The following is a 12,156-nucleotide window of genomic DNA, read 5'->3' as shown; positions in this document are numbered from 1 at the left end:
CAGGAAACAGGAAGAAGAACCCCGTCCCAACCTTTTGGACTTGATTGACAACACGCGTATAACTCTGCTCTGATTGGCTGGGACAAATAACTCTTCTTACATCACTAATGATGCCACGGTTCAGGTGATGACATCACGCTGGAGACCCATGATGTCGTGGTTCTGAGCGATGACGTCACGGGTCCCAGGTCAGGATATTACCTTACGGGTCAGGTGATGACATCATGGTTTGGGGGCGGTATCGCCATTTTTTTAATGATGATATCACGGTTCTGAGCGATGGCTTTGCTGTTGGAGTGATGACATCACGGCTGGAGCGATGACATCACGGTTGGAGCGATGACATCACGGTTGGAGCGATGACATCACGGTTGGGATTGGGCAGGACTATTCCACTCGTTTGTTTTTAATGATATTTTATTTTTCTAAGTTAAGGGATTTGTAACGTCCTCACGGACCACGGCAGGAGAGCTCGTCTGGTTTCTGTTGTCCTGTTTTACCTGTCAAGGTGTTTCACCCCTCTGGTGTCCTTCGAGGCTTTTGTTTGTGTAATGCATGATTAATACAATAAAGTATTTTTTCTAGTCTTCCAAAAAGAAAAAAAATATCAGTTTGGGAGTTTTGATGAGTTTTGTAAGTTTTTTTGATTTACAAGCAGCAGATTTTAAAGATTGTACCACATAGCAAAATACAACTGTTGAAATGTATATAAAATGTCTATAATAAATATTAAATGGTGTACATGTAGACATGAGCAGTGTTTTTCTGAACACATACATTTCCTGATGCATTCATTTCATGCTGCATTCACTCGTAAGCGAAATATAATAATTCAATAAACTAAAAAGCTAAGATTGTGTATTAACTGAAAGAAGGATTGCGAGCCGAGCCCCCCGCTGACACCGGGAAACATCAAACACTAACAAGTATTTTCCTATAATGTAGCATTTACTGAATAACTTCTACGTTCAAGCCTTTGTCCTACACTTTGGGTTGCTAGTCGCTTTTGATAGAAACGTATAGATGACGTTGATGCAATGTTATCGTGCGTGCGTGTGTGGAGGGGCCGGGGGAGGGAGGCTTTTATTTTTCAAGCAGCTGTCCCGGATACGCTTCAATGACGTCACGTCTTGTACGAAGAAGAGGGAAATTTAAAAAGGCCGACTTTGTTCCGTCGCTAATAAACACCGAAGGTGGATCGACTCTGAGATGAGCCGAGGAGCGGCTCCCCGCTGTACGTAGGTCTCTCCCGCTCTCCCGATCTCTCGGAAGCTACAACAATGCCTCCGTGTTTTTGATACGAGTGCTCTCGCTCTTTCTCGCTCCCCCACCTCCCTCTCTCTATCTCTCTCTACAGCAACATGAAGACGATCCGATGTCGCAACATAATTATTCCAGAGGATTGTGAGTTAACTGGAATGAGTCGTTAAGAGTCTATATAGACTATGTTAGATATGCATACTGCTCTAAGTACTAACTAACATACTACTGCTGTGTGTGTGTTTGTGTGTGTGTTTGTGTGTGTGTGTGTGTGTGTGTGTGTGTGTGTGTGTGTGTGTGTGTGTGTGTGTGTGTGTGTGTGTGTGTGCGCGTGTGTGTGTGTGTGTAGGCTGTGTTCTCTGCAGACTGAGGGATGATACTCCGGACCAGTTTGGCGAAAGGGTTTACCTTGAGAAGGAGAAGCTGACCATTCACTACCTGTGTTTGGTAAGGAGACATCAATACATAATCAATACGTCCTCAATGCGTCATCAATACATCGTCAATACGTCATCAATACATCCTCAATGCATTATCAATAGAATAACCTAAAGATGTGGCATCAATACGTGTTGCCAAGACAACCGTTACTAGGCATGAAGATCTGATGGTTGACTTTCTTATTGTTGTTGTTATTATTGTTGTACGTGTTCTTGTTGTTGTTTGGGTTGTTCTGATTATTGTTGTATGTGTTCTTATTGTTGTTGTTCTTATTATTGTTGAATGTGTTCTTATGGTTGTTGAATGTGTTCTTATTGTTGTTGAATGTGTTCTAATTGTTGTTGTTCTTATTATTGTTGAATGTGTTCTTGTTGTTGTTTGGGTTGTTATTATTTCTGTTGTATGTGTTGTTGTTGTTGTTATGTTTTCTTATTTTGGTTTTATGTGTTCTTCCTTTCGTTGTTATGTTGCTTATTGGTGTTGTTGTTATTGTTTTTTGTTTGTGTTAGTTTGTATACGTTCTTATTTGTGTTGTTCTTATTGTGGTGGCTTTTTGTGTTGTTCTTATCTTTGTTGTTGTTGTTGTTGTTGTTGTTGTGTAGCTGACGGCCAGCGGGGTGTACCAGAGAGGAAAGGAGAACGATGGCGTCTTCGGTTTCCTGGTCGATGACATCATCAAGGAAACCAGACGCTGCTCTCGCCTGGTTGGTAGCAAGCCTAGCTTCACTACCATCTGCACTTAGCTTAGCACCGCTAGCATCTAAAGTTGACCTAGTATCGCTCTGCCTACAGTTAGCATAGCATCACTCTGTCTACAGTTAGCCTAGAAGCCTACAGTTAGCCTATCATCACTCTTGCTACAGTTAGCCTAGCATCACTCTGTCTACAGTTATCCTTGCCTCACAGTGTGTGTGTGTCTGTTTGTGTGTGTGTGTGTGTGTGTGTGTGTGTGTGTGTGTGTGTGTGTGCAGACGTGCGGGGTGTGTAAGAAGAAGGGTGCGGCAGTGGGATGCTGCGTTGGGAGCTGCAAGAAGAAGGTCCACTTCCCCTGCGGATCAAACCAGTTCATCTTCCAGTTCAGCGGAGATTTCATGTTAGTCACTCACTCACTCACTCACTCACTCACTCACTCACTCACTCACTCACTGATGATAAACTAATTAGATCCTTTGTGGTATGGTCGTCTCGGGCTAGGAAGGGCTCGAAGAGTGATAAAGGTTCAACACGTGGTTTACTCTAACAGAGACACAAGGTAAACCAGCTTGTGTTCTGGATGTGGTTCATGAGGCGTCTCTTGAACACCGGTAAACAAGCAGTTTATATTGGAAGTTGGCGGAATGGTAAATAAACCACGCCTACATGTTCTAATTTACCCAGGTAAACCTTTGGTGTGTCTTGGCTCAAGCAGAAATGGCCAAGTGGCCATGTTTGTAGTCTTTAACTTATCTACAAACTCATTAAACCTTATATTGTGTTGTCCATTAGGTGGAGAAGAAACCATTCATAACTCTTGTTAGGTTGAAACTTGTCATCAGAAATAGCATAGACTAAAATAATTTACTCACTCGTTAACTCACTCCCTCATTCAGAGTAACTCACTCATAGTAACTCACTCATAGTAACTCACTCAGAGTAACTCACTCATAGTAACTCACTCACAGTCACTCCCTCACTCACGGTGACTCCCTCACTCCCTCACTCAGAGTAACTCACTCATAGTAACTCACTCATAGTAACTCACTCAGAGTAACTCCCTCTCTCAGAGTCACTCACTCCCTCACTCCCTCACTCAGAGTCACTCCCTCTCTCAGAGTCACTCCCTCACTCAGAGTCACTCCCTCACTCAGAGTCACTCCCTCACTCAGAGTCACTCCCTCACTCAGAGTCACTCCCTCACTCAGAGTCACTCCCTCTCTCAGAGTCACTCCCTCTCTCAGAGTCACTCCCTCTCTCAGAGTCACTCCCTCTCTCAGAGTCACTCCCTCTCTCAGAGTCACTCCCTCTCTCAGAGTCACTCCCTCACTCAGAGTCACTCCCTCTCTCAGAGTCACTCCCTCACTCACTCAGTGCCTCACCCTCCCAGGTCCTACTGCATAGAGCACGGCCCTAAGCAGTCCCTTGAGCCGGGGGCCCTGGAGGTCAGCCTGCCCCAGTCCTGCTCCGTCTGCCTGGACCCCCTCCCCCCCCTGCTGGGCTACTCCGTCCTCAAGTGCCCCTCCTGCCACACCAGCTGGTTCCACAGGGCCTGCATACAGGTACCTGTCTGACCTCACCTCCTGTCTGTACACCTGCCTCTCTGCCTGACTGCCTGTCTGACCTCAACTCCTGTCTGTCCACCTGCCTGCCTCTTTGTCTGAGTATCTCTCTGTCTGAGTACCTTTCGCTTTGTCGGAGTACCTGTCTCTCTGTCTGAGTACCCGTCTCTCTGAGTACCTGTCTCTCTGTCTGAGTACCTGTCTGTGTGTCCAGCGCCAGGCCATCAGTGCAGGTCTGCACTTCTTCAGGTGTACTCTCTGCAACAACAAGGAGCGCTTCCAGGAGGAGATGCTCACCATGGGCATCTACATCCCAGAGAGGTAACTATACTACTACTACTACTACTATACTAACCACCAAATCTCAGAGAGGTAACTATACTACTACTATACTAACCACCAAATCTCAGAGAGGTAACTATACTCCTACTAAACTACTACTACTACTATACTAATCACTACATCCCAGAGAGGTAACTATACTACTATTACTATAGTACTACTATAGTACTCCTTTACCAACCACTACATCACAGAGAGGTAACTATACTACTTTACTACGACTATACTCCTATACTAACTGCTAAATACTACCAAATACCAGAGAGGTAATACTTATATTGTAGCAATATAGTATAGTACTCCATAACCACTACATATTACATTTTATTTGACTCTCCAGAGGATGTAATTGCTTGTGTACTCTGGTGCCAGGGATGCATCCTGGGAGTTGGAGTCCAATGCGTTTGAGGAGCTGCTGCAGGTCTATGAGAACTGCGACGCTCCCGACTGCTGCTGCAGACAGGGCCGCTCGCACTCGGCCAAGACTGGGTAGGGGTGGGTGTGTGTGTGTTAACGTGTGTGTGTGTGTGTGTGTGTGTGTGTTAAGATGTGTGTGTGTGTGTGTGTTAAGATGTGTGTATTTAAATGTGTGTGTGTGTGAGTGAGTGTGTGTTTGGTGCATGTGTTAATGTGTGATGAGGTGGGTATTTTAATGTGTGTGTGTGTGTGTCAAGATGTGTGTATTTAAATGTGTGTGTGTGTGAGTGAGTGTGTGTTTGGTGTATGTGTTAATGCGTGATGAGGTGGGTATTTTAATGTGTGTGTGTGTGTGTTAAGGTGTGTGTGTGTGTGTTAAGATGTGTGTATTTAAATGTGTGTGTGTGTGTGAGTGAGTGTGTGTTTGGTGTATGTGTTAATGCGTGATGAGGTGGGTATTTTAATGTGTGTGTGTGTGTGCGTGGGTTAAGATGTGTGTATTTAAATGTGTGTGTGTGAGTGAGTGTGTGATTGGTGCATGTGTTAATGTGTGATGAGGTGTGAATTTTAATGTGAGTGTGTGAGTGTGTGAGTGTGTGAGTGTGTGTGAGTGTGTGAGTGTGTGAGTGTGTGAGTGTGTGAGTGTGTGAGTGTGTGAGTGAGTGAGTGAGTGAGTGAGTGAGTGGTGTACGTGTTAATGCGTGATGAGGTGTGTGTTAAGATGTGTGTGAGTGTATTTAAATGTGTGTGTGTGTGTGTGTGTGTGTGTGTGTGTGAGTGAGTGTGTGTTTGGTGTACGTGTTGATGCGTGATGAGGTGTGTGTTTATTGTGTGTTGCAGGTGGTTTGAGATTGTGCGCTGCAGGCTGTGTGGGTCCAGAGGAACCCACCGGAGGTGTTCTGGTCTGGACCTGGACTCCAGCTGGGCCTGTCTGGACTGCACCCAGCCGGAGGACCCCCGAGGTACCGGCCGGCTGAGTGTGTGTGTGTGTGTGTGTGTGTGTTAGTGATCTGTTTGTGTGTTAGTGACCTGTGTGTGTATTTGTGTTAGTGATCTGCGTGTGTGTGTGTGTGTGTGTGTGTTGGTATGGATGTTACTGGTGTGTGTGTGTGTTAGTGATGTGTGTGTGTGTGTGTGTTAGTGATCTGTGTGTTAGTGATCTGTGTGTGTGTTAGTGATCTGTGTATGTTTGTGATATGTGTGTGTGTGTGTGTTAGTGATCTGCGTGTGTGTGTTAGTGATCTGTGTGTGTTTGCTACTGGTCTTTGTGTGTGTGTGCCTGTGTGTGTGTGTTACTGGTCTGTGTGTTGGTGTGTTACTGATCTGTGTGTGTGTGTGTGTGTGTGTGTGTGTTACTGATGTGTGTGTGGGTGTGTGTGTGTGTGTGTGTGTGTGTGTGTTCTCTCCATGGCCCCCCGGTCAGTAGGTTCTCTTCAGGATGGAACTCCCCGGAGGAGCGGGCTCTCTAAACGCTTTGCCTCCCCCATCACCTCCTCCCCCATCAGCTGTAAACGGTACCCCTCCCTCCCCCACTCTCCCCCCTCCTCTCCCCTGCTCCTCCCCCATCACCTCCCCCCCCATCACCTCCTCCCCCATCACCTCCTCCAACACATATAAACAGAGTCTCTCTCTCTCTCCCTCCCTCCCTCCCTCCCTCCCTCCCTCCCTCCAGTGGATCCTCCTCCACACAGATCCTCCAGGCTCTGGCCCTGCAGCTCCTCCCTGCTCCTCCTGCTCCCAGACACTCGCTCCTCCTTCCCTCCTCCTGCTCCCCACGGAGTTCCCTCCCGACGACCCCTGGTCCTGACTCCTCCTCTGCTCCTCCTGCTGGCTGCTCCCTGGTGGAGGTGCAGGCAGAGGGGGAGGTTCTGGGGGTGGCGTTGGAGCTGGTGAGGAGGCCGGACTTCGACCCCAGAAGGAGGCTCTTTGTCAGGTCAGTAGACTCCTCTAGTGGTCCCCGAGGTTCTGGGCTCCTAGCCCCAAAGTTCTGGTTCTACCTGTAGGTAGACGGCTTGATGGTGATGATGAGGATGGGTCCATATTACATAGTGACGTTGGCGTCCCCAGGTTTAAGGATGGGCAGGAGACTCCATTTCCCAGCTGCCCCGGCGGCAGTGAGGCAGCCACCCAGTGTTTCCTGAAGCACCTGGTCCAGCAGATCCAGAGCTGTGAGGCGTTTGAGGGTCCGGACGGCCACAAGAACCTGGCGCTCGACGCCGAAGGTACAGAACCTATCTAGAACCTTCACTGTAGAACCTATATCTATCTAGAACAATTACTTTAGAACCTATATCTATCTACCTCCCTATCTAGAACCATCTCTGTATAACCTATATCTATCTACCTCCCTATCTAGAACCATCTCTGTATAACCCATATCTATCTACCTCCCTATCTAGAACCATCTCTGTAGAACCTATATCTATCTAGAACCATCTCTGTAGAACCTATATCTATCTAGAACCATTTCTGTAGAACCTATATCTATCTAGAACTATCACTGTAGAACCTATATCTATCTAGAACCATTTCTGTAGAACCTATATCTATCTAGAACCATCTCTGTAGAACCTATATCTATCTAGAACCATCTCTGTAGAACCTATATCTATCTAGAACCATTTCTGTAGAACCTATATCTATCTAGAACCATTTCTGTAGAACCTATATCTATCTAGAACCATTTCTGTAGAACCTATATCTATCTAGAACTATCACTGTAGACGTGTTCAGTTGCATTTTAGGAATTAATGTGTGTGTCTGTCTGCGTGCGTGTGTGTCTGTCTGCGTGCGTGTGTGTGTGTGTGTGTGTGTGTGTGTGTGTGTGTGTGTGTGTGTGTGTGTGTGTGTGTGTGTGTGTGTGTCCCCAGCCCTGCGGGGGGACCTCTACTTTGCGGTGGGCCGGCTGCTGTCCGTGTGTCTGGTGCACGGCGCCCCCCCCCTGCTCTTCCTCGGCCCCGCCCTCTTCCAGGGCCTCTTCGCCCCCCCCCGCGACAAGCCCCTCGGCCTGCATCACATGACCCCCGACACGCACTTCACACGCACGCTGAGCACGGTGCGGCGCGCGCACACACGCACGAACGCCAAACACAACACGCACGCCAAACTCAACACGCACTCACGTAACATACACACACACACACACACACACACACACACACACACACACACACACACACACACACACACACACACACACACACACACACACATTATTGTTATGTGATAATTGTGTTTTATTACTGTGGGATGTGTCTCCGTTAATCTCTCTGCTTGTGTGTGTGTTTGTATTTGTGTGTGTGTGTGTCTCTCTCTCTGCGTGTGTGTGTGTGTGTCTCAGCATGTGTGTGTACGGCGATGGATTAATCTGATTGGCTGACTGTGGTGTCTTCAGATGGCAGCTGCTAAGAGTTTGGAGGACCTGAAGGGGGCCATGGCAGGAAGCTGGGAGTACCTGGAGCTGGCCGGCTGTAACCGACCAATCAGCAGCCTGGATGAGCGTGACGCCCTATTGGACGACCTGGTCAACTTCACCCTGGTCACCAGGATGGAGCTTCCTCTGCAGAGGTGACTATCTATATATATATATAGATCAACCTTCTATATACTCTATATCTATACAGAGAAACATATTCAACTATACAATATATCTATATAGATCAACATACTGTATACTGTATATCTATATAGATCAACATACTGTATACTATATACTGTATATCTATATAGATAAGCATACTATATACTCTATATACCATATAGATGAACATACTATGCACTCTATATGTACTCTTTATCTATATGTATAAACTTTTACTACCACGGGGCCAATCTGTTACCTGGATTCAGAAAAGTGTACTGATATTCCTGAGAGCTCCTGCCCATCTGTCTGCCCATCTGTCTGTCTGTCTGTCTGTCTGTCTGTCTGTCTGTCTGTCAGGCTTCGAGAGGGTCTGAAGACACTTGGAGTATTTGAACAGGTAAGCTGATTTCCTTGTTTATTAATTAGTCTTTGTAGTAATAGTTGGTAGTTTTGTAGTAGTAGGTCCTTAAGTAGCAGTAGGTAGTTTAGCAGCAGTAGGTAGTTTGGTGGTGGTGGTCGTCTAGTAGCAGCAGGTAATTTAGCAGCAGTAGGTAGTTTGGTGGTGGTGGTCGTCTAGTAGCAGTAGGTAGTTTAGCAGCAGTAGGTAGTTTGGTGGTTGGTCGTCTAGTAGCAGCAGGTAGTTTAGCAGCAGTAGGTAGTTTGGTGGTGGTCGTCTAGTAGCAGCAGGTAGTTTAGCAGCAGTAGGTAGTTTAGTAGCAGTAGGTAGTTTGGTGGTGGTTGGTCGTCTAGTAGCAGCAGGTAGTTTAGCAGCAGTAGGTAGTTTGGTGGTGGTCGTCTAGCAGCAGTAGGTAGTTTAGTAGCAGTAGGTAGTTTGGTGGTGGTTGGTCGTCTAGTAGCAGCAGGTAGTTTAGTAGCAGTAGGTAGTTTGGTGGTGGTTGGTCGTCTAGTAGCAGTAGGTAGTTTAGCAGCAGTAGGTAGTTTGGTAGCAGTAGGTAGTTTGGTGGTGGTTGGTCGTCTAGTAGCAGCAGGTAGTTTAGTAGCAGTAGGTAGTTTGGTGGTGGTGGTCGTCTAGTAGCAGTAGGTAGTTTAGCAGCAGTAGGTAGTTTGGTGGTGGTCGTCTAGTAGCAGCAGGTAGTTTAGCAGCAGTAGGTAGTTTGGTGGTGGTCGTCTAGTAGCAGCAGGTAGTTTAGCAGCAGTAGGTAGTTTAGTAGCAGTAGGTAGTTTGGTGGTGGTTGGTCGTCTAGTAGCAGCAGGTAGTTTAGCAGCAGTAGGTAGTTTGGTGGTGGTCGTCTAGCAGCAGTAGGTAGATTAGTAGCAGTAGGTAGTTTGGTGGTGGTTGGTCGTCTAGTAGCAGCAGGTAGTTTAGTAGCAGTAGGTAGTTTGGTGGTGGTTGGTCGTCTAGTAGCAGTAGGTAGTTTAGCAGCAGTAGGTAGTTTGGTAGCAGTAGGTAGTTTGGTGGTGGTTGGTCGTCTAGTAGCAGCAGGTAGTTTAGTAGCAGTAGGTAGTTTGGTGGTGGTGGTCGTCTAGTAGCAGTAGGTAGTTTAGCAGCAGTAGGTAGTTTGGTGGTGGTCGTCTAGTAGCAGCAGGTAGTTTAGCAGCAGTAGGTAGTTTGGTGGTGGTCGTCTAGTAGCAGCAGGTAGTTTAGCAGCAGTAGGTAGTTTAGTAGCAGTAGGTAGTTTGGTGGTGGTGGTCGTCTAGTAGCAGCAGGTAGTTTAGCAGCAGTAGGTAGTTTGGTGGTGGTTGGTCGTCTAGTAGCAGTAGGTAGTTTAGCAGCAGTAGGTAGTTTGGTTCCCAGGTGGATCCAGGTGTTCTTCAGTGTTCTCTGGGGTCTGCAGGTCCAGCTCAACCCGGCAGTCTTCTGCAGGACCTTCTGTGGTCCGGAGGAGGTCCTGGACGCTCAAACCCTCAGTCAACTCCTCACCCCCAAGCGTCTCCTCACCCCCCCGCCCACCCGGCTCCGGAGACCACGGCCCCTCCCCCCCAAGCAGGAGCAGGGGGAGGAGCTCCGGGGACCACAGCCCCTCCCCCCCAAGCACGATCAGGGGGAGGAGCCAGATGTCCTCTCCTACTGGAGAACGTTCCTGCAGGACTGTGAAGGTACCTGCTGCTAACGGGATCAGGAACTCTGCTATCGCTCTGTCTCTCTCTCTCTCTCTGTCTCTCTCTCTCTATGTCTCTGTCTCTGTGTCTCTGTCTGTCTTTGTCTCTGTATCTGTGTGTGTGTGTGTGTGTGTGTGTGTCTCTCTCTTTCTGTATCTCTGTATCTGTCTGTCTCTCTCTCTTTCCCTCTCTCTATGTCTATGTCTGACTAACTGTCTCTCTCTCTATTTCTATCTCTGTATGTCTCTCTCTTTCTGTCTCCCTCTCCCTCTCTCTCTCTCTGTATCCGTCTCTCTCTCTCTCTCTGTATCCGTCTCTCTCTCTCTCTCTCTGACTAACTGTCTCTCCTCTCTCCTCCAGAGGGCAGGAGCTCGGTCTCCCTCCAGGACGTCCTGCGCTTCACCACAGGGGTGGAGGTGGTGCCGGCCGCGGGCCTCCTCCCGAGCCCCTCCCTGTCCCTGGGGGAGGAGGCCCTGTTCCCCCGGAGCGACCCCAGCTCCAACCTGCTGCTCCTGCCCAGCACCTCCTCCTCCTACCAGGCCTTCAAGAGCTCCCTGGAGCAGGCTGTCAGCCACCACACACACCTGCTGCACACATAGCACACACACACCGTGCACATAACACACACACCTGCTGCACACATCACAAACACACACCGTGCACATAGCACACGCACACACACACCTGCTGCACACATAACACACACGCACACACACACTTTGCACATAACACACACACACACACACACACACTGTGCACATAACACACACACACAGCTGCTGCACACATAACACACAGTGCACACACACACACACACACACAGTGCACATAACACACACACACACACACACAGTGCACATAACACACACACACACACAGTGCACATAACACACACACACATGCACACGCAGCTGCTGCACACATAACACACACACACTGTGCACATAACACACACGCACACTTTGCACATAACACACGCGCACACACACACACACACACACACACCTGCTGCACACATAACACATACACACTGTGCACATAACACACACACACACATAGCACACACACCTGCTGTACATATAGCGCACACACAGACTTTTATGTTTTTATGTTTTTATACTACTTGCTTGATTAACTAGGGAAATGCTCGTGTCTTATAGTGAAAGGACTGAATTGTGTTACTTCCCCCCCAGTGCCCCAGCTTCTCAGTGAACGTCTGCTTTGGTTGGTGTTGTAGTATGTAGGTGGTTTACTGTCTTACACTTCATGGATGGTTGAATATATCTATACTGCTGCTACTGTAAATAACATCTGCTCTGTCTTCTTCATGTTGGGTCAATGTGCTCTGATCATCCATTATCATGTTTTGTTATAAACCACCTGGACAGATAAACTTGCCTCGTGTATTGGTTGAGAGAGAGAGAGACACACACACACACACACACACACACACACACACGCGCAAACCTGAATTACACCCGCAGAGATGACGACTTGGAAGAGTGTTTCCGGATGCTGGTCTAATGGGTGCAGTACCACGGCTGTCCGTTAGGGGGAAGTAAAGAGCAGACAAACAAATCCAAGAAGACAATAAAAGTTATTGGAGCAATTCAGCAGAGTGACAGTGGAAATCTTAGCAGTTGAATATAGAAATAGAATGTAACACATGGGTAGCATTCAGTTGCGGTCACAGAGAACAATGCTTTGGGAGTTGCAAACTTTCGCAGTACAGTTCCCACCCCTGGCTCTTCAGGTGCACAAGCAGCCTCTGCTCCACATTTCTGAGATTCATAGCGG

General features: G+C 47.7%; 1 protein-coding gene across 3 annotated transcripts; it reads left to right on the top strand.

Annotated features, from left to right (window-relative positions):
- The first annotated feature begins 1,112 nt into the window (after nt 1–1,112).
- On the top strand, nt 1,113–11,686 carry g2e3 (G2/M-phase specific E3 ubiquitin protein ligase). Of its 3 annotated transcripts, none has more exons than XM_079752905.1 (17): nt 1,113–1,234; nt 1,358–1,404; nt 1,610–1,707; nt 2,304–2,405; nt 2,673–2,794; nt 3,785–3,956; nt 4,171–4,277; nt 4,671–4,787; nt 5,556–5,677; nt 6,142–6,229; nt 6,388–6,648; nt 6,783–6,937; nt 7,586–7,770; nt 8,110–8,282; nt 8,656–8,695; nt 10,095–10,356; nt 10,720–11,686. In XM_079752905.1, exons 2-17 carry the CDS (start codon nt 1,362–1,364, stop codon nt 10,956–10,958), a joined length of 2,286 nt encoding a protein of 761 aa, XP_079609031.1. In that variant the 5' UTR covers nt 1,113–1,234; nt 1,358–1,361; the 3' UTR covers nt 10,959–11,686. The 3 variants fall into 3 exon arrangements, with proteins under 3 accessions (XP_079609031.1, XP_079609029.1, XP_079609030.1); XM_079752903.1 differs by having other exon boundaries at nt 6,139–6,229; XM_079752904.1 differs by having other exon boundaries at nt 1,194–1,404; nt 6,139–6,229.
- Nucleotides 11,687–12,156: the final 470 nt, after the last annotated feature.

The sequence above is a fragment of the Pollachius pollachius genome (assembly GCF_949987615.1).
Source record: "Pollachius pollachius genome assembly, chromosome: 15".
Classification (NCBI taxonomy): domain Eukaryota; kingdom Metazoa; phylum Chordata; class Actinopteri; order Gadiformes; family Gadidae; genus Pollachius; species Pollachius pollachius.
Note: the sequence above shows the minus strand (reverse complement) of the source record. Positions and strands in the feature narration are given on the sequence as shown.